Source organism: Vidua chalybeata, chromosome Z (assembly GCF_026979565.1).
Source record: "Vidua chalybeata isolate OUT-0048 chromosome Z, bVidCha1 merged haplotype, whole genome shotgun sequence".
NCBI classification, from domain to species: Eukaryota; Metazoa; Chordata; class Aves; order Passeriformes; family Viduidae; genus Vidua; species Vidua chalybeata.
In genome coordinates, this window is record NC_071570.1 from 47,323,569 (window position 1) to 47,349,622 (window position 26,054).

Here is a 26,054-nt window from a genome sequence, read left to right on the forward strand (position 1 = left end):
TCACAATGATAAGGGAGTGTTAAAGATTTCTGGATTAGGGTTTCCTGATGAGCAGTCACTGAACTGGATTCCACCTCTCAATCCTGTAACAGTATTTTAATTTTAAGCTATTCAAAACTGAGATATCAAAAGCATATGGTGTACAGAAATGAAAGCATTTAAAATGTTCATTTCACAAAGCACTGTTTCTTACCTGTGACTGATCAGTTAAATAATTTTAAAGGCTTAAATACATGTATGTCTTAATCTAGGTTATAAGTTAAGTAATGGGAACTCACTAATTGTTGATAAACACCTCACTTGAAGAAGTGCAAAATTTCATATTGATACAGGTTTTCCTTCTAGTAAATTGCTAAACTGGAATTCACATGGTGTTAAATGTGAAAAGGTACTTCAAGAGTGCAGTGTTTTAGCTCCTTTTCTAACTCTGATTCTAAGCTGTCCATCCATTGTCTAGACTGTGCCAAAACAGTTGCTCAGACCAGCCATCTTCAGAAACTCCATCCAATGAAGCTTCTTTTGAGCTTCCAGCTCAACATTTCTCCAAATACCTTTGTCATTAACAATCCATCGTGAGCAGCCTTCTCAGCTTGCTGCTCAGTGTTCAGATTTAATGTGGATATATGGAGAGCATTACGCAGAGCAGTACTCCTACAAAACACACAAAGCACCAGAGAATCCACAGGTGTGAAGCTGGGCATTTTAAAGAGGAGTAAGAACCAACTTTTAACTTCCAGTCCCTGAGAGTGCAAATAGAGAATACTTTTCTAAGTATAAATAGTTAAATAGTTTAAGCAACACAAACTCTCATACGCATATGTATTTGCAAAAATATATATACAATATATTTGCAAATAGCAAATACATTGCAAATATATTGCAAATAGCAAATATATTGCACATAATTTTGGTCAAAAATGAATACTGCAACACAACTGACACAGCTTTTTATAAGCAATTAAAACAGAGGAAAATTGTAGGATTAAACAGAAAGAATTGCAAGAACTATTCATTAAAAGATTCTGTACACTAAAAGCAGAATATATGCCTTCAACAGAACAAGAAACGCGTGGTAAATTTGAGTCATATTGTGGTATTACAGCTACACACTGAAGCCATAAAAGAAGTTAGCTACAACTTCACCTGAAAAACTGTAACTTCAGCTGAAGAAGTTAACATGTAGCATCATTTATGTCCTTCTTTCTCTCTTTATATCATGATTTTCCAAAGTAAATTTGTTATCAGTATGCTCTACATTTTGACCTGCAGTAAGAAAGTTTCAGCCTTTGTAACAAACATCCCAGCAGTGCACAAAGATCCCTAGCACACAGGGAACAAAAACCAAAAAGTGTTTAAAAGTGTTTAAAGCTGCACAGAGAGCACATTCCAGGTGAAGCATGAGTTCAGCACTGCTACTGCCTTAAATTATTGGGAGTATCCCTTCCTTTCGGTATACGAGGAACTCCCTCAAGATCTTAGCAGTTAAAATGTAGGACATATGTCCAGTGACAAATCTGAGCCTGCCTTGTCTAACAGATGCGCAACAGTTTTTTAACAGGCAGGTAGCACTAAATGGCATGTGAGAATAGCATGACTGGGTGGATAAGGTGTCTCCAGTCGATAAAGTTGCTTTAAAGAAAATATATCAAACACTTGTATGAGCAAGTACTTCCAATTAACAAGATAGTGGCTGTTTTTGAAAGCTATACATTTTATGAAAATATATAGAGATCTGTAATACCTACAGAAATAAAATGCATACATATATAAAAACTATTGATGTGTCTCAAAATGTAGGATTATGGTACAGTAAAACAAATGTTCTCCTAAATGTACAGACTGGTAGCAACAAGAAAAATACGACAGATAGGAAATTTTTAATTATTAATACACAATAAAAGTGTTTATCTTTTTCTATCACTTGAAGCTCTATTTAGCTTGGAGAACCAAACATGTGTAAACTTTCTATGTATGTGTACTTCAAAAATAACTATTTTTCTTTTTTGCAAAATGTGCTCTAGTTTCTTCTCAGACATCTTTTTGGATATTGAAAAGACAATATCCAAATTCCTTAATAAGAAATCCTTGAAAAGACAATATCCAGTATCCTTAATTCAGAGCACATTAAAAATCTAAATTAATTAGATATTTTAATTTAAAACAAACCTCTTTTACTTAGTTAAAAATATTCTAAATTAGGAATTTTCATGTTGGTTAGAGCTAGAATTTAGGTCTCATTTTGCCGTTTCTGGCAGTCCAAGACTAATTGGCACTTTTTGGCTTCAAGTTAAGTTTTTTAGGATGGTTCAGGGATTTTGTGGTGCAGTTTAGCTCTACCTCTGTTGGCAAATTCAAGGATTTTAACTGGGGGGGAAAGTCAAATAAACCGCTGTGTTTCCAGGATATGGAAAGATGGTCTGACTGAAATATAGACCCTCTGACAATTATGTTTTCAGAGAAGCCGAGGCAGGGCTTGGCAATCTGAGCACAGAGTTGCACCTTTAAGTAAACAAACTATTTTCATCACATCACCCACAGCACCACTCCGGCTCCACGCAGCGGAGGCTCCCGAAGTCGCCGCGGAGCGTGCAGGTCGGAAGGATTAAGAAGCAAGCAAGACGGCCTTGCGGCCTTAAGCACGACATTCCCCTCACGGCCCGGTGCTCCCCGGGCGCTCCCACAGCACGGGCGGCTGCTGCCCCCTGGCGGCTGGAACGCCCTTCCCCGGCAGGCTGAGCGAGGCCCCGGCGGCACCGCCCCACCCTCTCGCCATCATGGCTGCCGCCGCCGCCTCGGTGCCTGTGAAGGTAAGCGTGCTTCCGCCGAGTGGCGCCTCAGGAGGGCGGAGGTGGCGTCCATCGCCGCCCGCGAACCCTCCCTGCCGCCGTCTCGCGGCGGCTGCGGGAGCGAGATGGCGGGGGCCGTGCTGCCGCCCTCTCGGCGCTGCCGAGCGCGTGCCGAGAGGCGCTGCCTTCTGTGCTTGCTTGCTTCCTTCTTTCCTCCTTCCCTCCCTCCTGCCCGCGGTGTCTTTCCCCGCTTCCTGCCGCCTTCCCACCCTCCTGCTGCGCCGCCTATCGGGAGCGGGCTCGGGGGCGCGGCGGTGCCGCTGTTGGGGGCGGCGCCCGCCCGAGCGCGCCGTCGCCCAGGCCCATGCAGGGGCGACCGCGGCCGACCCGGAAGAGACGATTTTTTTTTTTTTTTTTTTTTTTATTATATAATATTTTTTTTCTTTTTTTTCTTTTTTTTTTTTCCCTGGAGAAATCTCCTTTTCCGGGTATCTGACCCGTGTGCGGTGTGTTGGATTTGTCAGTGAGAGGGATAGTGGCGGGTCTGTAGCTGTGGGCTCTGTTTTTAAACGTGCATGGAACTCTAAGCTTTGGCAGAAGTAAGGAGTGCGAAACTTCCTCTCTTAAGACTCATTTCCTGCGTGTTTGAAGAGCTGCTTAGAGCGGTGATAGCACCAGGGGCGGGCAGGCTCAGGCTGAAATTTGACTTTTCACAAACTGTGCATTATTTTTCTGCCATGAAATAGAAAAATCCGAGTCCTTTTGGGTGTAGAAAATAGAACCTGTCTTCAAAGTACAGATTTATTCTCTTAGGTGTAACTTATACACAGCTCGAAGTTTATCTCCTTTTAAGCAAAATTATTCATAATGCCATGCTCGTCCCTTTCTCAGTATCCCCAAAACAGAAGAGAGGAATACAGAACGGTTTGTTGGTGGTTAGTTGTCAAAAAGACCCACAGGTGATCATGCCATGTTTAAGACATGTTTAAGACATGTTTAAGACTTGTTCATGATGAACAAATGTAGGCTGTTACTGCACTGATACCTCTATGCCTTTGGTTTAAACCTTGGAGAAGTTCACCAAACACCACATGAAGAAAGGCATACACTTCAGTGTGATTTTTACTTGGACTTTGACAGGGAAATGGGTTTGATTTTTGTAGTTACTGCTGTGATAACTTTTTGTTAGATTTCACTTCTGTTGCTCTTCATCCCATTGTTTGAGATTCACTCTGTTGTAATGCCATTTTACTTGAGATTTAATTCCAGATAACCTTTGATACAGGGTCCTTAAATTTTGCAAGTTATATCATTTGTGTCCCTTTGTAGGATGCAAAGTCTAGAATGGAGAATACAGTCTTACATATTTCCATTCTTGAAGTCATTCCTAGGTGTGAGGTCAGTTCTCTGGCATTTGAGGAAAGGCGAAACTTGTTCTTCCTTGGTCACATCCTCTCTGCCTTCCCATATGTTCAACTCCTGGACTGGTAGCTTGGAATAGAAGTCAGTGCCCCTGACGAGGGTGTTGTGGTTTAGACAGGATGCTCTCCAATTTACTGTTCCCACTGAAACCACTCCAAACCACACATCTCCCCATCCCCTGCAGCAGAATGAGAGGAGAGTTGGAGGCACAGAAGGTGAAGATCATGGGTTGAGATAAGAACAATTTACTGGAAACAACAATGAGAAAAGAAAACAAACAGTAACAACAACTATATGAACGAAAGAGATGAGCAGCTAATATGCAACTGCTCACCACTATGCAGAGCCCAAAAATACCCAATTGTCATGCTACCCTGACATGGGGACCTTTCCCCTGTTTTTGGAAAATGATTCAAAGTCATGTAAAATAACCTCCAGGTCCTAGTCAAGGCCCTCCCAGACTACTGCAAAAATTAATCCTGTCCTGGCCAGAGCCTAGAGCATTTGCATTCATTTTGATAATTTACTAGGAGGTTTGGAAAGCAGAATTTAGTATGGAATCAGATTTTTTCTGTCTAGTTCCCAGATACAAATAGTATTTCTGGAGATGATGTAAACTGGAGGAAAAATAATTATCAAGTAGAATTAATTTTAGGATTAGAGCTGCCAGCTCCAAATTGACCTTACATGATCAGAGAAGCAGTTACTTCAAAAATCTCTGCTGCCTAACTTTCCTTCCACTGAAGTAGCTCTCCGGTAAATTATAAGTGAACCCATATTTCTCTAGCCAGTGTTGCCTCAGGTGGTCTAACAGTTGTCCAGACTGCCACTGTGGTATGCTTGCAGTGGGTAAGAAAGCAGAATAAACTCAACATAGTCTAGGTCTTCTGTGCTTTGGGTTCTGCACCATGGGAGCTGTGAATATTTTGCAGGTTCATTGCAGTCTGCAATTTCTGACAGCATGGCTAGTGGTATAAAAGCCTACGCAGGAACTGAACAGTGCAGCCAAAGTACATATTGATGCTGCTGCAGCCCCTGGGTCATGGAGCCTGAAAACAAATTTGAGAGCAACCATTCCAGGCCTATGCTGCCACAGGCCAGGCATGCTGCTTTCTGTACAGGAACAGTCTGCTACTGTGATGGATCTGTGTGTTTATAATAACCTTAAAGCACTGCAGTTCAAAAGTAACTTTTATATTGTGCATCTGTAGCTGCTCTCTCCAGCATTGCATATTTTTCCTCAGTCCCAGCAACTTGTACTTTGCTAGATGTAAAAGCTCAGTTCCCTTTTGAATCCTAAGTCATAGGATGTTAGTAAAACAAGTGTAATACCCAGCTAAAACGAATAAAATGGCTGAAGGAACCTTTTTTTTTTCCCTTAGATTGAAAAAAATAAAAAAGGCTCCATTTTGGTCCTGTCCTCTGACAATGTAGCAATCATCAGTGTTTACTGAATATATGCATGAACAGTGTTAAAGATAGTCTTCTTGATTGTGAGTTTTGTGGTTGTTCCTGTTGCATACCTTTCACAATTCTTAAGGCAATTTGTTATTAATCCTAAAATGTATAGTAGTTTTCAGGATTTTCATGAGCAATCCAAGTCAGAACCTTTGTGATAGCTAAGCAACACGAGTAACACGGGAACAGACCCATCAATATTACTGCAAAGAATGGTCTAGGTCTTCGCTAAAGCTTGTGTGTGTATTCAGGGTCAGAGCATGTGGGTTAGCACTGCTGTTTTTCTTTGCACTTCTCCTCGTGCTCCACAGAGGGGGTAGCAGAAGGAAGTAGGAGGCCGGTTAAAACTATCTCATGTATGAGCTTTTATACCACCGGCTATGGAAAACTTTGTCAGAGAGGTGTTTATATGTAAACAAGAACACGGAGCCTCTGCTTGTTGAAAAGAAGTGTTTAGTGAGCCAGTTAATACAGTGGTTGAACAGATGGGGTCTCTACGAATGTAAAAGTAAGAAAAAGCTGAAGTAAGAGGCAGCTCTCTGTGTGTTGTGGAAGGAGGGTGTTGTATATTCAAGTCTGGAGGTTTTACTTGAGAAGTTTTCAGTCTTTGTGGTAATAAGTTACGTCAGAAAGGTTGATTTTGATGCAAATCAGTCATTATGTGTATTCAACTTGAAAGTGATATGAACTTTGCTACAGCTGATCATATTGAAGACAAAAAAGCACTCATTTTCTCTATGTGTGATAAATGGTGACATCACTTTTAAGTGCCATTACTAAGCATTCAGTTGTGAAAAGCTTGACAATAACAATTCTGTCCGAAGAGTTACAAGTGTTCTGTACTCAAGAAAAATCTTGACTTGATTGAATATCTAATTATCCCTAGAGAGACAAAAACCAAGTTACTTTTCAATGGTGAACTAGAAACAAGAAAAATCAGATGCATTTTTCTTAGCTGGAATATGCAATCATAGGCAAATCAAAACACAACAGGGATTTTAGTTGGGAAACCTCTTAGATTTTGTTGAGTCAGCACAAAAGACTAATTTTTTCCCCAAAAGTTTTCTTTCTTTTGGAGGTATAATACCATATAGAAATGCCTGTGTCTTGGTTACAACTATAGTAAAAATAATTTCCCCTCAATAGCTGCTCCAGTGCTGTGTTTTGGATTCAGAATGAGAATAGTGTTGATAACACACTGATGTTTTGGGTTTTGCTGAGTCATATTAATCCTAAATCAAGGACTTCTTTTTTCCCTGTCTCATGCTGTGCCAGGGAGGGAGTGGAGGGGATATGCAAAACTGGGAGGGAGCATAGCTGAGACAGGTGACCTAAACTGATTGAAGGGATATTCCACACCATGGAATGTCATGCCCATTATATAAACAGAGGGAGTTACCCAGAGAGTGGCCATTCTGGATTTGGGAATGGGGTCTGGCATTAATCAGTGGGTGCAGAGAAAGGGTACTGTGCATCACTAGTTTTTCCCTTTTTTATTATTATTACTATCATTTACCCTTATTATAATGTTTTCCTTTATTTTCAGCTATTAAACTTTTCTTATATCAACATACAAGTTTTACTTGGATTCCAGTCCCCATCCCACCAGAGTGTAGGAGGAAAGAAGCAGAGTTTGAGCAAGTGGCTTAACTTCCAGCTGGGCTCAAAAATATGGCAGCCTGATATTCAGTATGGTGGTTATATGTAAGACTTTTTGTCTATATAAACAAAAAGCCTTTGTTTTAATGGGCTTTCTACATGTATTTCTCACTCATTACAGGCATTCCCAAATAGTCTTAACTTTTATCTTGGAAATAAATATTTAATGGCACATCTTTGTGCATTTTTTCATAGCTTTTTTTTTTAATTTGGTATCTTAAAGAGGAGAATCATGGGGAAGAAATTGGCAAGCTAAATACAGTTGTTTAAAATCAGGTATTTGAAATTTGCATTCTGGAAAAGTGTAGTGGGCATATTATGCTTTGTTGATCTGTTGTCTATCCTCATCTTGAGAAGAAGATACATTTTGTCACTGCCTGGTTAGTTTTTTAAGCATGCTGTTAAATGTGAATTGCAAGAAGACTAATATGTACTTTCTGTGTAAGATTGGAATTATCGGTGGAACTGGCCTGGATGATCCGGATATCTTAGAAGGAAGAACAGAAAAATATGTTGACACTCCTTATGGCAAGGTCCGTATAATCTTTTTATTTATTACTGAAAGTTTTTGCCAATTCTCAAAATGTTTGTATGCTTTAAGAATTTTCAGACTGGTAAATGAATGTATAAAGGAGGTGCTGGCACAACTGTTTTTAGTTGCTATGTATTGTGGGATTCTTACTTTGTAAAAACAAAGTATTATTGCAAAGATGATGTGCAAAGGAGACTATACCTCTTCTCATTTGTAGATTGGATGAATTTAGAAACTCACTGCTGAATTTACAATCAAGGGATAAACCCTCTCTTTCAAATTTGTACTGGTATGTGAACTGTATATCTGTCACCTTTCTGAATTGCAGAAAACTCTCCTTTGAGGTATATGAGACACAATTTTCCCTGTAACTAATGAATTATGTTTTACATGACAATATAAGATCATGCTTATAACCACATAATTTGAAAATTATTTAAAAATTAAGCTCTGAAACTGTGTTTGTGAGACTGGTACACCTGAACAATTCTCCTTTACATTGCTTCTGTCCTTTTCCTTAGCAGAAGGGAGTGCTGGCTAGGGCTGTTGCTCTAGACACAGCACTGGGTGTGTTTTGAAGGATAATTCCTGGCACAAAGTGTTTATAGTACAAACAGACAAGACAAAGGATGAGGGAGATTTATAGGCAGGACGTCAAGGGGGAGTGATGTTCTAGTTGTCACACGAAGCTCATAGGAGAATTTGTTCTTAGGTAATCATGTCGTAGGACATGGGGAGTCCAGGTGCTTTATAACTGCCATTGGAATTATATCTTACACAGTCTACCAGTGTATGCTGGTGTGCATACACAAAAATCTGGTATCTGGAAACAAGTGCTATTTTGTGACTGGAAGCTTGCCAGAAAATTCAGTAGTATGGTGTGTGATTGAAAACCGAATCCATGCCTCCACTCAAAAATGGTTTAAAATGGAGTGTAAAGAGCGAGAAGAGTTTGTATCCACACCATTAGGAAGGGGAAGTATGTTAAAGGAAGTGAAAACATAATCAGAAGAATGCATTTGACTTTGCCATCCTCTTTCAGAATTAGTTAACAAATTGTAATAGAATGAAGGAAACTTACTTCCTCTGTTTTCTATACTCTGGTTTCCAAAAGTAGTGAGCTTTGGTCTGAAGGAGAATCCACTAGCTAAACCAAACTAGTTGCCATTGCATTCCCTATTTCTTGAGAATCATGGATGTTCATCACAGCATGGATATGTTTGGAGACTGCTGACAAAGCAGAAGTAATGTATGCTTGTTGCAGATATTAACTGAAGCTTTCCTGTCTAAGACAGATGGAACACTTCTCCCTCACAGGGTTCTGTTCAGATCAGAGTTAAGGGCACAGTGGCAGCACAGCATTTGAAGGTCTGTTCTGTCACAGCATTGAGGTGCCACAGAATTTGGGGAATGCAAATTCTGCAGTGCAGTAAGTGGCCTACATTAGGGCTCAGTATTCCTGGGAAGAGTAGGAATACTTTCAGGATGGCTCCTGCACAAAGGAGTGAAATTATCTTCACCAGCCATGCACCTTTGGTCAATATGGAAGGCTTTTTTACTATTATTTTTTAACTAGTAAGTAGCTTATCTAGTGGGGTTTTTGTTCTGTGTTCTTCATAGAATGCAACATAAATAGCAGAAAATTAATGTTGGTGCCTGTTGTGGATAGTGACAGACCTTGATCAATGAACTGCCTGTGTCTGAGCCTGCATGTTATGCATTTAGCATAGACAGAACTTAAAAGAGCTCATGAATATTTTTTCTTTGTGTGAGGAGGATGAGAATAGAACTGAGATACCATGGTATGAATCCAAGCCTGAATTCGAAATAATGTCCTGAGTTGAACTGGGACTGTTAAGCTGACCTGAATGGAGTCAGGTCAGTCAAAGAACGACAGCACAGCCAAACAGGAACCTTTTATCCTTTTACCTGAAATGGCTTGTCTTCCTTCTTTCTCTCTGTAGATCTGAACTTCTGATAATCAGGCCATTGACCTGATGTTTTTTTATGTAGATTTCCTCCTGTATAGAATCACATTAACTTCAGCGACTGAATGCAGTTTCCAGTTCAGCAGCTGATGGATTAGCCTTAGTGTAAGATGTGCAGAGCTTAGTCCACAAGTTGCAGTTGCACAAAGTACAATGGATTTTGATTGAAGCAGAAAAAATCCTCAAGTTCAATTAGTATTATTAGGTGGATCAATATTCACTTGCTTTGCTGCTGAGACTGTTTAGTATTCAGGAAGGACGTGTTACACAACCTACCACTCATTTTAGAACTACATAGTTGAGAGGAACAGCTATTGCTGAATGGAAGAGGGCAGTTCTATTTTTTTAAGTGTGCCTGGAAAAGTTTAGAAGTTTATGGTTTCTTACTATTTTTTCCTAAAGGTATGTTTTGTTCTTGATTGTTACTGGAATAAAACCAAAATAAGACTTTTCTGCCATAAAGATACTTTTTCATAGAGCTGTGAAATCAGTAGAGAGATAATCTGCCTGAAATTTTAAGAAGTAAAGGGCTTAATTTAAATAAATTTTGGAACTTTGTGGTCTTTGATTTCCTGGGAGAAACATCAACCTATTTAGTTCAAGCAAAACTAGGAAGAATGAGAATGAAGAATGAAGGAAGGAAAATTGCAAGGCATAGTTACTAGAATGTATGTCCATTTCCTTCTGTCAGGTAAAAATGCAAAGCATACAATTCCACTTCGCTTAAATCTTTAATTCTTAAGTTTCTAGGCAAGGAGACTTCTGCCAAAAGATGTTTGACTGAAAAGCTTTCTGGAGTAGATGTTCCTTGGGACCATTGACATTTGACAGCAGCAAAATAGATTTTTGTCTAATGAAAAATGCTTTTTCTTTTAAAAGATAAATAATAGCTTACATTTTCTTCATACAGAGTCCTTTAATTGCCTTCTGCTTTGGCCTTGTTGAATAGTAAGAATCATTTAACTACAAAATTTAGCATAGGGAATGTGGGAAAAAATGAAAAGTTTAAAGGAAACTATTATGACAATTTTTTGTTGTTCTCTATGTTGGCATTGGTCCTCTATGATTATCAAGTTACATTAGTAATAGTGAAAATGCAGAACAATAGTTTTTTAAAAAACTGAGTAAGCTTACAGCTCTTAATATTCCAGCTGTCTTTTCTCCTTGTCTTCCACCATTTTCAGTACATCAAAAATTTGATATTCTGTGGGAAATATCCCACAGAATATATATAATGTCCCAAAACCTTTTGAGATACTATCTCCAGATATGGAAAATATTAGTCTCCTACAGGATAATAGATGCTGTTCCAAGCAATTTTATCTTCATCATTGAATTTTGAAGCTCCTAAAAAGCTTTGTTCAGAGTATATTTTCAGTTAGATTCTCTTCCTTTCTGTATGACGGATCTTGATTCTGAATCACCTTCCTTGGTGGGCACTCTAGAAAATTATTCTAGGGGCTCCGTGTTTTTTTCAGGTCATAAATGTATCAGGCAAACAAAGCAGGGGGCAATTCCACCTTTCAATTGAGTGTTTTTTTGCTTGCATCAGGAAAACCTGACTGTGTAACATAATACTTAAGCTCATCTTCTACCTCCCCAAAACAATGTACATTGTTTGGTTCCTAAACTAGCTCACAGGTTGAATAGAGGCTTGCAGAACCTCTGAAGTATTTTTTCATCATGAGTGTTCCGTATTCATTCTGTTTTCTGTTCCAACTACCCTCTGAGGTGAGATCAAGGGAAAAATGAATTCTGTAGACACCACATGAATGGTACTTTGTGCATCTTTACATTATAGGCAAAGGGGATTTATTCCAATTGTTTGTTATTGTAATAATTTGGGATTAATTGCCCAGGGTTCTAGTCTTTCTTTTCTGTTTGCAACAATAAGTAATATATATAACAATATAGATCTGACTTGTATTTTGTGAAAAGAGGGAAGTAGTTAAAGACATTTATGAAATTTTAATGTTTGAGATTTTTATTGGACCTTTTATTAAATTATCCTTTTTAAATACAGTATTAGAGCTTTGACTTCAAATTGTTCCATTGAAAGTTTTTATTATTTTATCATCACTCCTGGCTATGACTGAGATAATAGTAGAGAGATACAGCACTTGGAAAGAAGTAGTGGGAGAAAGAAAGCAGAATGGAAGTATACATTAGCTATGTTACCTGGTTAACACATAGTTTGAAATGTCTGTTTCTATAACTTTATGCACATATCAATAGTTGGTCCAGCTATTCAATCTCTTTATGAGCAACCTGGATGAAGGGATAGAATGAACCCTGAGCCAGTTTGCAGATGACAGAAAACTGGGGGGAGTGGCTGACACACTTGGAGGCTTTTCTGCCACTCAGAGGGACCTTAGTCTGGAGAATTGGGCATAGAGAAACCTAATGGGATTTAACAAGGGCAAGTTTAGAATCCTGCACCTGGGGTTGAATTCCCACATGAGGTGAGAATAACCCCAAGTACCAGCACAGATGGGGGCTGACCTGCTGGAAAGCAGCTCTGTGGAGAAGAACCTGGGGTGATGGATGACAAGTTCAGCCTTGCAGTTAGGAGGGCTAGCGCTGTCCTGGTGTTCAGCAGCTAAAGTGTGGCCAGCAGGTCAAGGGCTGTGATTCCCCCTCTCCCTAGCCCTGGTGAGGCTACGTCTGAAGTGCTGTGTTGAGTTCTGGGCTCCTCAGTACAAGAGCTACTGGAAAGGGTCTGGCAGAGCCATAGAGGTGATTCAGGGTCTGGAGCATCTCTCTTAAAAGGAGAGACTGCAGAAGCTGGGCCTTCTTAGTCCAGAAAAGAGAAGACTGAGAGGTGATCTTGTCAGTACATGTAAATATTTTAACAGTGGGTGCCCAGCGGATGATACCAGACTGTTTTCAGTGGTGCTCAGTGACAAGATAAGCAGTAATGGCTGTAAACTAAAACACAATATGAGGAAGAATTTCTTTACATTGAGGGTGGCAGAGCACTGGAACAGGCTGCTCAGTGAGGTCATGGAGCCTCCCTTGCTGGAGATGCTCAAACCCCCACCTGGATGTGTCCCTGTGTAACCTGCTCTAGGCGAGCCTGCCTTGGCAGGAAGGCTGGACTAGCAGATCTCCACAGGTCTTTTCCAACCCTAACAATTCTGTGATTGTGTGATCTATATTTAATGTCTTTTAATGAAGCATGATGCAGTATCTACAATTCTTTTATTAAACTGTCCACTCATCATTTAACAGTGCTCTCTTTGTTCCAAGTATTTCTTTTTCTCTTCCATTTTTCTAGAAATCATGTGCCAAAAAGATTCGGTGTATCATGTGGAAAATGTGCAGAATGCATTTTGTGGAAATCAGTGCAAAGGTGTCAGCCAGACTCTTACACAACCATCCTGAAGCCTTTTGAAGTGCTGGGATATGAGCAGATTGGGAAGGAAACCCTAGCTGCAGCAACTAGATTTTGAAGCCTGTGAATTTCAAGGCTGTTGTGTTCTTTCTGCATCATCAATGTATGCCAGAATTCAGTGGCGTTCTGCGATGGAAATGAATATCAAACTACCCCAGTTCTTTTGAAAATTGGTATAAACTTAAATCTACCTCTTGGAATAAACTTAAATCTGTAACTTATAAAGCAAAGAGCTCAGTCTTTAATCTGCTGATCTTTTTAATACGAGGCAAGAACTTTTACTGGAAATCCTCTTTAGTTTTTAAGAGTACTTTTGTAGTCTTTTGGAGACTTAAGTCCACAATTTTAATAAGTGCTTATTACTTAACACAACAAATGTGTGTAAACAAAACAAACTCCCAAATGCTAATTTTTGTGAACCTTCCTTATTATGGAATGTTGCAATGGCAAGTTGCTGTGGCCACTAGACAGCAAGGCTTTTGCCCTATGTGAAATTTCACTCTTAAAGCCATGTTTGTTTGAGAAGAGTGTATGTAAGGTAAAGATTAAACACTAAATCATTTAATATTAAATTGATACTTGGAAAGAAAAAAAAAAAAAAGAAGGCAGAATAACTACTTTTTTAAACATAAATGTTCTGGAATGTTCCCTTTTTTAAAAAAGAAATAGTAGGTGTCTGCCAGAATTTCAGCCTTGGTGATTGAGTAAGTTATGGTGCTTTAGAGAGCTTTCTCTCTAATTAATTGACTAATTACCAAAAAGAGCAATGCAATAGGAAGTAGAAAGTGGTTTTTGTTTTTTTTTTTTTTAGAAATGGGTATCTTTGACATGGGGTTCCCATATCACTTCACTGTCAACCTCTGCAAATTTTCAAGTGTATAATAAAATCAACAGCTGTAAAATAAATGCTAATTGAAATCTTGCATTGAGCATTATAATTTTATTTCTTTTCTATCAAGTAGCTGGCAGCAGAATATTTCTAAGTGCAAATGTGTGAGTCAAGACACTTGCAAACTTGTGATCAGTAAATAAACCATGGTTTTGTTAGTAGCTGTTTTAACAAAAAGGAAAGCTATAGCATAGTATATTTCAGATCCCTGAAGGCCAGGAGCAGAACACAGCCCACAGAGCAGTTAATTTCTTGTAATGACGGTTGATGACTTGGAGGCTGCCTGTCATGGGCAGGATGACCCGTCTCCATGGCAAGGTACACATTCCAGCTGGACAGCTAAAATCAAAATGCTCTGTTGTCCTAGCTGGTTGGTAGTCAGGAAGATTGTATTTTCTTGTTGTGTAGCTGTAAGAGAAGTCCCTGGGCTGAGCAAGTACAACACTGCTTCTGCCACTTATGTACCAGAATTTCTCTGTTATATCACATTTCATTCCCCAAAAGCAGGACTCCCAGCAGCAGGGAAGAGAGAGTTTTTCAGGAAGCTAAGGTTGAGTGAGGGATGGGTTGGAGGAATCCATAACTCTTCACACCCTACTGCGAGCCCCAGTTAGAAAGGGGACAGAGAAGAGAATGTCGAGTGTTATGGGAAAGCACAGATTAAATGGGTTTTATGCTGGAAGAGGGCTTTAGTAGAGAATGGCAGCTATTTAGCAAAAAGAAGCTGACGTTTACAGGAAAGAGTGAGTCGTGCTAACCAATTTGATGGTAACATGGATGCTACTATTTTTGTGTTTGAAATACTCTTTTGTTATATTAGAAAATATTACAGTTTCAAACACCAAAGTAAAGAGTTGCAATGTTAATTTTTGTATGAACTCAGAAAATTTGTGGTAATCCTTCCTGTTTCAAGTTTGATCTTCCTGTTCCAGGCTGTTTTACTAACCTTTCATATCAAATGGCACAGCTGAGCTCAAGAAAAACTGGTTACAATTGTAACAGGTATTTTTCTTCTGTAACTGTTGCAGTTATTTTTAGGTAGTAAAAGTTTATAATGTGATTGTCAAACGGTAACTCATTCTTATGTGCTTGTGTTGCAGCCATCGGATGCTCTGATTTTGGGAAAAATCAAAAATGTGGACTGTGTGCTCTTGGCAAGGTAAATGAGCATTTTAAGGGGGTTTGTATTGTACATCTTAAAGTCTTCTCAGAATTTTTTCATTCAGTGAACTGAATTTCTGCTCTGACATCATCTTGCTCTCTGTGGTTGCTAGCAAAGTCCAGCGCACATTTGGGTTTTTTCATAAGCAAGTTTGATGCTGCAAGGACTGAGAGTATTAAAAATGCTGTCTAGGTTAGGTAAAAAAATCTAGTGGGAGGTATTGCCCTAGTGAGAATGGCAGCCTGCAGGGCCACCTGCTCTAATGGTGGGTAGGTGATGCTGATAACCTTACTAATCAATTCATCTGCTCACTATGTTTGCAGATTTCTTTTGTGAAACAGAGAAAATGTCTGCTTCCAGGTGAACTATGCTACCACTGTAAACTCCTCCAAATCATTCCCTTAGATTATTGAGTCCTCTTGCTGTTACAATAATTGCTTAGGGGGCTGCATCCCCTGCAGTTCTCCCTCCCTATATAATTTTTATTCAGACATTTTTACTATACTTGAAGAGACTGTGGAAGCAGGATCTGCAGATGAATGTGTGGAAATATTACACTGGTGTAACCATGGGTGTCTAGGACCAACATGCTACTGGATTAAATGTAAGAATACTATCACAGTTTGTGGCACCTGGGCAGAATGGACAGAGCAGGTGCTGATGATAGGGCCTCTCAGCAGGCCAAGTCAAGGTAATTAGTCAAGCACAGGATCCATCCAGGGAATCCAGGCAGGAACCTTAGGAGGTGAGATACGAGACTGTAGCATGTGTCTAAAGCCCATCTCGCTCTGGAGACAAACTACAACATACATCTGAAGTCTGTGGGGTAGACCAGGCTGGGTACTGGCACACTGTGACATAGCTCAGGCCAGAGGTGAAGACTGGGGCCTGAGCTTGGAGGCTGGAGCACCCAGGCTCACAGGCATCAGGAGTTTCTGTGGAGGCTCAGGCTGAGACTGGCCAGGGCACTTAGGACCCAGTGGTGGACTCAGGGCCCTGATTCTTTTTATTCCATTGTTTTTCCATTAAAGCTGCTGACTGCTAACATCTCTGCAACTACACTTTTGTCTGTGGTTTTACTTTTCTTATCTTTCATGGACTTTGCTCATGTATTTTATTACAGCTGGATAACATTTTTCTCATTTTCTCAAATGAACTGCTACACTGAGTTCTCATAGCTGTACTGTTTCAAACTAGTCTTTGGACCAAAGATGTCTGAACAACTTGCCTGTGGCTTATCTTCTCCCTGGCATTTATGACCATTCATATAGAAACCTCACAAGTTTACTTTTAGTGCTAAGGTACCTGTAAATTTTTCTTTGTGTTTTGGCTTCTGAATCAGATTGGAAAAGAAGAGGCATGTATATTCTATAAGAAGTTTATGACAGCAACTGCAATAAAGCAATAGATCTGTGTGCCTAGTAGCTTATCAGAAATGCTAATGACAGCATGGGAATCCTGACTGACAGTGCTTAATCATGTTGTGTGCAGTTCCTGAATGATCAAATTCTTAGGGTTTTTTGGCCTCTGAAAAAGATCAGTTGAGAAATTAAGTTCCTTCTTTTCTCTTACATGGCTGAAAATCATTTTCTAATGTGTTTAATCATGTAAGTGATGTGCTTCTGTAGCAAAGACAGAGATAGCACAAAAGCTTGTGCTTATAAGACCAAGTATTTCCTGTCTTGGTGAAAAAGAATACTGCATCAGTGTGAAGTCATACTTTTAATTTATGAAAGCTGTCAGATCACTTAAAGATCAAAATGTGATGATTCTACTGTTTCCTTTGGAAAGATGACAGAACACAATGTTCTGTGATGTGCCACTCTTTGTGTAGGAGAATACAAGCAATGCTTCTGGGCAGAAAATTTGTGGAGGTGTATATAAATTTTTCCTGTAATGTTTGGAAAAGGGGTTTCAGAATCTATGGAACTGACTTAGAAGATTCAGAGAAAAATGCTTATTTTTATCTAGAGGTTGCTGGTGTATATTTGATTGTATTTTTAAGATTATTTTCATTACAGTCTTGAACTTAAAATTTTGCATTTGAAAAGAAAATTATACCACTGCTTCTTAAATTGAATTCCAGGAGAAGCTCAATACATTTAGGAAAACAAAATATACCAGAAGTAGCTGAAATGGTCAGTTCCACTTCCAATTTTGTTAGGAGAAGTATGTTTCCTGAAATTCTCCTTACTTGAGAGAAGGAAGGCCATTTCAGTCTGATTTATTTTACTCTCTTGCTTCGTGTATCTTTGCAGACATGGAAGGCATCATACAATTATGCCATCAAACGTCAATTACTGTGCCAATATCTGGGCATTAAAAGAAGAAAATTGTTCCCATGTATTAGTGACTACTGCCTGCGGTTCATTACGAGAGGAAATACAACCTGGTGATCTTGTTATAATTGACCAGTTCATTGACAGGTGAGTAAGAAGGAGGAGAAAGAGGAGGAACAGGGTTAAACCATATAATAGCATGTTCATGTTAAGTTAAGTTTTTGTAAAGGAAGATGATAGCCTCAGTTCTTCTGTCAAAAAGTAAGATTCATACAAGAAAATATGATAGGAAATGGGAATGTGATTATAAGAAGTTCCATTTTAATGGACACAGAAGTACTAGTCTTTGAAGAATGGCCGTAAATGAGCCAAAGTGTAGCTCTATGGGAAGATTGTTCAGAAGTAAAAGAGATCTTCCATTCTCAGATGTGGGAGAGAAACATGAATAAAAGCACAGGCCATCCCAAGCTTTATGAAGAACCTGAAATGAGATGGAGTGGTACAAGAAAGCATAGTAGGAGTCAGCTAGGTAAATATATGTCATAATCATGTGGTCCTGCAGAAGAGAGATAAATGCAACACAGTCGCAAAAGAGAGGAGGTTGTTTTAAAACAAGAATAGACACTTACATATCTTATTTTTTAAGAATCATAAGGAAATAAATTTGTTTCCAAAGTCTGTACACCAGCTGGGCTTTTCCTCCTTGATCATCTGACTAGAAAAATTCAAGCAAAGCTGAGGGCAAAATAAAGCTACATTTAAAGATCACCAGCAACACCAATAATTCAAAGATCTGGCTGCACATTTTAAAGGTAAATTTACTTTTAATACTTGGAGGAGTATTATATCTTGAAGTCTTATTTCAGTATTCCACATAGTTTGAAGTATTTAAAATGGCTTATGCAGCTTCTTTGGGCATTTGTGGTGCTGCTGGTAGTATTTCAACTGAAATTATTGAAAATTCAACTGAAAGTATTGCCAACTGAACATATAAACGTAGATTTGTTCCCCACACTGCAGTGCTATTCAAATTTTGACTTATTAACTTTTTTTTTTGCATGTGTAACTGAAATGCTTTTTTTCTTGTAAGAGTAGGTTTTAGGTACAGTGTATCTAAATTACTAAGTACCCTGAAGGGGCAAGCCCTGTATAAAATGCTTCTTGTTATACTAGAGTTGATTTATGGGTGAATGTGAGCTATATCGCTGACAATACTCTTTTTTTTCAGTATTGATACTGATTTATGTAGGAAAGATATTAAACAGACTTGGGGACATGGTTTGGATGATTGTAAGTCAAGCAGCAGTTATTTTGACTGCATTATGACCTGACAGACTCCTGGGTAAGTGACAGGAGCCTCTGTTTGCCATTGGTGAACCACACCTGGAATACCGTATCCAGTTCTGGGCTCTACAATGCAATTTGGAAATGGACATTCTAGAGAGAGCCCAGCAGCAGACTATGAAGATGCTAAAGGACTGGAGCATCTCTCCTAAGAGGAGAGGCTGTGGCAGTGAGACTGTATAGCCTGAAGAATACTAGACTCGAGGGGAATATCATTGATGTGTAGAAATATCTGAAGGAAGGGTGCATAGAAGAAGCCAAGCTCTGTCCAGCAGCACCCAGGATCAGAGGCAGTAGGAACAGACTGAAACACAGGAGGTTCCCTCTGAGCATCAGTAAACACTTTTTACTGAAGGTGACTGAGTACTGGCACAGGCTGCCCAGAGAGGTGGCAGAGTCTCCATCCTTGGAGGTACTCAAAGCCATCTGGATATGGATCAGGACAGCCCATTCTAAGTGGACCTCCAGAGGCCACTTCTACCCTCAACTGTTCTCTGATCTCTGTTTTCATTTAGAGTTTATTCAGATGGTCACCAGTAATAAGTTATAGCCTATTTATGAACAGTGTTTTGTTTGGGCAAGTAAGTTTCCATTTTGATATAGGCAAGTGGAAACTTTTTGTGACTTGTTTAATGGCATCAGGAAACCAAAAAGCTTCTCAGAAAAGCATGTGAAAATGTTTCAGTGTGGAAAATTATATGTAATATGAATTTTTAAATCATCCCCAAAGTACAATTTAATTCAGAAAACTGATACATTGTAATAGTCTGTCTCTTTTGACAGCTGAATTTCTGTGTCAAATCTTTTTCTCATAATGTTCTATTCCAGGGAGTGTTGGACTGCCAGGTCTTTGGAGATAGAGTCTGCATTTAGCCCTTCACAGCAGTCTAAGAGTGATTGCATTATATAAGTCACTATGCCAGCAGTGCTACTGATGGGAAGATATTTTCATGGGACAGAATATTTTAATTGTCCACCAAAGTCTGAAAAGATGGAATTTTTCTGAAATACCTTCTAATGGACAGTCAGGGTCATGCAAACAATGTTAATAGTCTTGAGAAGATGGAACTGGTTAAATTTGCAAAAACAGTCAGTTATTTTTCTTCAAAGGTATTCTGGCTTCTATATGGTGGTTAACCCATGCCAGGCATTATATAGGAAAGAAGTTGTGGTCTAGGTGGCAAGGCTTTACTCAGGCCACCATTAAAATCAGTGCCTTCTGGTGTCCAGGTACCTTTTAGTATCTGGACTCTCTCTCTCTATATTTTATATATATATATATATATATATATATATATATATATATATATATATAACAGGGAGAAATCTTATTCTCAATTACCCTTATAGGTGTGAAGCAAAAAGAAGGAACAGTGAATAGGAATTGGAGAAGAGCTAGAACTCTACTAGCTAGAACTGTAGGCAGCTACTGTAATTTGCTCTCCTTGGGCATGCACACCATGAAATTAATGACAGGATTGCAATATAAGGAGTTGTGTAGGACTTCTTCCTAGAATAGGTTTGACTTACAGTGTGAAACACTGAATAGGTGTAATTAGAACTGTGTAAGATTTCCAAACTTTTGAGAGCCTAATTCTGCAGGTCATTACCACACCTAGTGTTTGATTCCATATATATTCTCTGCTTTCTTTATGCTTATTATTTTGTGTATTTAAACAATAAAACATACATTTTATTAAATAAATATAAAAATACATATATTGTGTTCTCCTTGCTTCCAAATCCAAAAATAACCACTTGCTACTGTAGGCTGCAAAAGTTGTTCTCTTCTTTTAAAAGGTACTTTAAAAATCTAGGATATTTTTTTCTGCCTTTGACTCCTGTTAGTAAATTGCAGTACTGTTAGTCAGTTGACTACATCAGACTAATTGAGGGCTTTAGAATACTTTCTGTTTGGTTTGCTGCTGCTATTTGCTAGGAAGAGAAGTAACTACTTACTTGAATGACTCAGCTCAGTTGGGGAGATGCAGAAATTAGCTTCCTGTAACACCTGCCAGTTTTATTGTTTCAGTTCTCTGTGTCACAAAACCAACTACAATTACTGCAATATTGTCAAACTTCATAAATTTTTTGGTAGAATTTTCTTTCAGTGTCCCTGAAGATGCAGAGCATACTGAGCCTGCTTTTTATACACATATGCCAGTCTGAATTTACATTTTGTCTTTTAATTACCAGTACTTTGATAATTCAACACTGCTGGAAGAAGGGTGAAGGTGATGATGGAAATGGTAGAGGGCTGTTTGTCACAGATGGAAATGACTGGTTTGTTCATTTGTTTGAGTTGTATTTTGCTTCCTAGAATCAGTCACAGTCAGAATTGCCAGAAAATCTTTTGATACTGTGATAAAACCAAAAAGAAGGAGCAAAAGCCACCTTATTGTCAGATTAAAAGTGTAACTGTTGCTGTAGGTACAGGGGCTTAATGGGGTTTAATTTCCAGGTGGGTTTAAACTACAACAGATGGAGAAGATAAATTATCTAAGTGCAAACACATGTGGTCTATTGTTCAAAGCATTTATAGGTCTTACTGTTGTTACTTAGCCCCATGCAGTTTGTATGAATGATGCTAAACATAGTGGGATTTCTTTATGAGGCCATTTAATGATGTAGCCATTCTCTTCAAAGAACACAGAGTGTCTGAAAGTCAGATATTAATATTTATGCATATGAGATCTTTCCTTGGGCTTTTCTGATTGAAAGTGTCTGGCTAACAGCATCTGAATACCATAATGCAAGAAATGGATTGTGGCTTTTACCATTTCCTCCAACTCTAAATAATTCATTAGCAGACAAAATAGACAAGTGTGAAAAACTGGATATATTCTATTTGCAGTTTTTCAGTATCCCATAAAGGAATAATTAATTTTAGTGTTTCAACTGATTTTAACAGCTGTATCCCATTTTCCAGATGTTTTTAATTTGTCCATCCTTTCCTGTTTTATAATCTCATTCTTAAGAATTGGTGATTGGCAGTACTTCACATTCTTAATGCATCCTATTGATGAATTTTTTTTGTTCAAACCTACTCTAACATATCAATTGTATTTAAAACCTTCTTTTAAATATTTCCTAGTGACTTTACTGGGGAACTGTTATAAAAAGTATTACCAGCAGATACTTTGTCTTTCAACTGGGGATTGAATTTGGCTACTGTCTTTATTTTCCCCTGTAAAGCACAATATGTGACATACTGCAGGGAAGAAGTGAGTGTCTAAGAATATTATTCCAGATGGTTTGCACCATCCAATTGGGTGGGTGCACCAGTGCCATTGGGTGGATTAGCTTGAGGCAGTGCTTTTGAGGGTGAGGTGATAGTGGGTTCCATGTGTTCCAAAATGGCATGCTGAATGGTGATTTCAACATGGTTTGACCATTTCCATCCATTGAAAGAAGACAGAAAAAGGATTATTTTACTTGGAAGCTAGAACTACATGTGTGTGTGATCTTTCTGAGAAAATGAAGTTCTCAGAACATCCTATTTCAAGGTTTTTTCTAGTTGAATTCACACTTCCTTCATGCTGGAAGCTATTTCTGTAAATTCCTATCCTTTGGGATGTAGGAATGCAGTGATACAAACAAGTTCTATTTTGACTAGTCTTGTGGTAGTTGAGATTTTATTCCTTCCCTTTCTTAAAGCTTACTTACATGTTTTTCCAGAGGTTACATGCCTGACTATTGAATTAGCTGGCTGTTTTGCAGTAGAATCGCATCACAATAGGGCTGTTTGTATTATTTAGGAACAAATCAGCATTTCACTGTCTTGGTTAGCAAAAGATTTTCGTAATGAATTGACAATGGACTAGTGAAGTAACAGTTTTATAGTGTCCAGCTCAATTCTCAAAGGTTTGTACAGAGGCAGAACAGGATTACAGGTGGTCACTAATATAATTCTGATTTTTTCTTCTGCTCCCAGGGATGCTGTGTTTTTTGATTTGTATCAGTTTGTTGCTTTCTCTTTCTGTTCTCTCTAAGCAAGTTTCCTGCTTTTCTAGGACAACTAAAAGACATTGTACTTTATATGATGGACAGCATTCCACTCTCTCAGGAGTATGTCATATTCCAATGGCTGAGCCTTTCTGCACCAAAACCAGAGAGGTTAGTGAATTCTGTAATAGTATTAAGAAATATTGTTTTTATGGCACTTATTTGTGATAGTTCAATTGTGCATTCTTAGAATATAGAGGCAATATGCACCTCTTTATCCTATTTCTCAGATACATCATGGTATTAAGGATGAATGTAACATTTAGAAAGCATGGGAAGTAAAAGAACTTGTGTCTGTCTTCCTAAGTCAGTTGGCAACGTATTTTCCCAGAGTCTTAATAACAGGACAAAAGATTTTTGTTTTAATCAGGTAACCAGCCAAGAAAGCAATGAAGTGAACAAAGCAGATAGGATTAGAAATTAGTTCAATTTTTTTCTGAATAAAGCTGCACCTATTGTAAAGGCACTCTATGTACTCAAATATTTAAACAAGTAGTGTTTAAAGTAGTGTTTCACAAGAATTGCAGTATTGCATTTGTGCTTTTGTGTATTGTAGGGGTGGGTGGTGGTGGAGAGTCAAGGCTTAGGATGTTAAGCATGGAAACAAGCCAAATTGTATTTGTTTTGCCAATTGTATTTATTCATACTTGTTGCTCTTCGTGGCATCACTTCAAGATTTTCAGGCTTCTCAGACTACAGAGTATGAAACACGTCTCTGTTTCTCAGCACCTTTATAAGCTTCTGGGAGGAGTGCATCTGATTAAATATATCACCTTAGTGTATTCCTAGAGTTGAAGAAAAAGGAAGGTGAAGATTAAACTGCATGTTTTGTGGTGTTGTGGAATGCTCTGATCAGTAGCTGCAAGGAGGTACATTCTTCAGAGGAACAGGAGTACTTGCAGAATCAGTCATATTCATCTAAGAGACCTGCTCTCTACAATCAAGACAAAGTTGAATTGTGAAGCAGGTGGCTCACATAACCAGACCATGTACAAACATTTGCATTACTGAGCTATTCTGCTTTTGTCGCCAATTCGCTTCAGCATCATTATGTGCTATTTTTGTTAATTGGCCACACTGTGGTTTAGAGATACCCGCACCGGGAATCAAGGTGTTTTACAATGAGCTAAAGATATTTTACATCTCATGAAGAAACAAACCACTGCATATTATACATATGCATGCTTTTGCCCTTTTTTCAATGAACAGTAAATTATGCAAAATTATTGCATTTTTCTTACTTTTCTTTCAAAAAGAGCCTAGCTACATGCTCTTACCAAAGATTAGTAGGTATTTCGTTGCTTTCTACTGTGAGCATGGTGTCATGTTGCAGCAGATGCAAGGAGTTTATTAAGAAATTGATTAAAAAGTGTTATTACTTTGGTGATTGGCAGTACTTCACATTGTCATTTTTTTTAAATGTAAGTACTCATACATAAGACATTTCCTGAGACTGCAGGAAACAGTTTTCTTTCGGCTGGTAACAAGCTAGAGATGTTATTTGGGTTTTACATTTTTTGAAAAGCCAGCAGAGAAATGTACCTTTTCAAACAGAGAAAAAACATTTAGGTACTTCCCAGTCTCACATGTGATCATTATCTCATTAGCCTGTGCATTCTAATCAGCCTGAGAGATGTTTTAAAGAGCATGTGGGTTTTGAGCTCTTTGTGAGACTGAGAAGGAGTATTTTCACTTTATTTTAAAATACCAGATAAAAGTGATATAAATTTTTTCCTGAAACTATGTCTGAAAATTATTCAGCACAGTTTATCCCAGTTCAGAGGAATTTCATAGATAAGTGCAGTAATAATAATTAAAAAAACACCAAAATTGTGAATGTAATATATTTAAGGAATTTTGCAACAAAACATCTGAAACCTTCATATTATACTGCATGTGTGCAAATACATTAAAATTATCTGGTTTAGTTGGTTTATGCATTGTAAGTTAAATGAGAATCTAAATGGAGTTTATCTTTTCCTCTAAAAGTTTTGAATAATATAGGGTATCTTGGGTACTGCTGCTACTTTTAGAAACTGAGGCCCAACAACAACTTATAGGCAGTAAAGTTGGAATTTCGTAAAGAGTTTCATAAAGATACTGCTCATGTGTGGTTATGTCATGTCAGTTGGTCTGTTGATTTATTAACAATGCAATTAACTGGCATTCCTCTAAACATATATTCAGAATTAATAGCATCCATAAACCAAAATATTTGGTGTGATTAATACTAGATCAACTTACAGCACAGAACAACTCACGGAATATTAAGGGGTTATTAAGGACCTTGAAGATATCTAGCCCCAACTGCCACTGCCATGTGCAGGGGTACCTTCCACTAGAACAAGTTGCTCAAGGCCTTATCCAACCATGCCTTGAACCCTCCCAGTGTTGCGGCATCTACACGGGCCTGTTCCAGTGTCTTACCACTCTCACGTTAAAAAATTTCTTCCTAATATCTAACCTAAATTTCCACTCTTAATTTGTGGCTGTTACTCCTTGTCTTATCACTACAGTTCCTGACAAGGAGTCCCTCTCCACCTTCCCTGTAGAACCCTTCAGATATTGGAAGGTTGCTATGAAGCTTCTCCACAGCCTTCTCTTGTCCAGGCTGAACAGCCCCAACTTTCTCAGCCTATCTTCATAGGGGAGGTGCTCCACTGCTCTTACCAATTTCATGGCCCTTCTCTGGACTTGTTCCAACAGTTCAATTTCTTTCTTACAGTAAAGACCCCAGAGCTGGATGCAGTATTCCAGTAGGGTCTCGCCAGATCAGAGCAGAGGGGCAGAATCCCCTCCCTTGCCCTGCTGCCCACACTGCCCTGGATTCAGCCCAGGATCCCATTGCCTTTCTAGTCTTGGAATGCTCATGGCTGGGTCATGTTGAGTTTTTCATCAACCATCACACCCAAGTCCTTCTCGACAGGGCTGCACTCAATACTTCTTCCAACCTGTAGGTGTGTCAGGTGTTGCCACAACCCAGGTACAGTGCAGACTTACCCGTTTACATGCATCTGCAGCTTTATGTTGTTGTGCTGCTCCACAAAATCCAGGACTGAGGAACATCGAGCCCACAGCAGAAGAAGCAGGACCGAGCTGGGCTCTGGTGGCAGCAGCAAATTTCCTTTCCAAAACA

At 38.7% G+C, this 26,054-nt stretch overlaps 1 protein-coding gene across 2 annotated transcripts in view; it reads left to right on the forward strand.

Annotated features, from left to right (window-relative positions):
• Positions 1-2,736: 2,736 nt before the first annotated feature.
• MTAP (methylthioadenosine phosphorylase) overlaps positions 2,737-26,054 on the forward strand; it is a 32,840-nt gene continuing 9,522 nt past the window's right edge. For both annotated transcript variants that reach the window (XM_053932739.1, XM_053932740.1), the window contains exons 1-5: positions 2,737-2,807; positions 7,772-7,858; positions 15,229-15,287; positions 17,549-17,716; positions 22,927-23,029. In XM_053932739.1, coding sequence (XP_053788714.1) covers positions 2,775-2,807; positions 7,772-7,858; positions 15,229-15,287; positions 17,549-17,716; positions 22,927-23,029 — 450 coding nt within the window. In that variant the 5' untranslated portion in view covers positions 2,737-2,774. The remainder of the gene's footprint in view (positions 2,808-7,771; positions 7,859-15,228; positions 15,288-17,548; positions 17,717-22,926; positions 23,030-26,054) is intronic.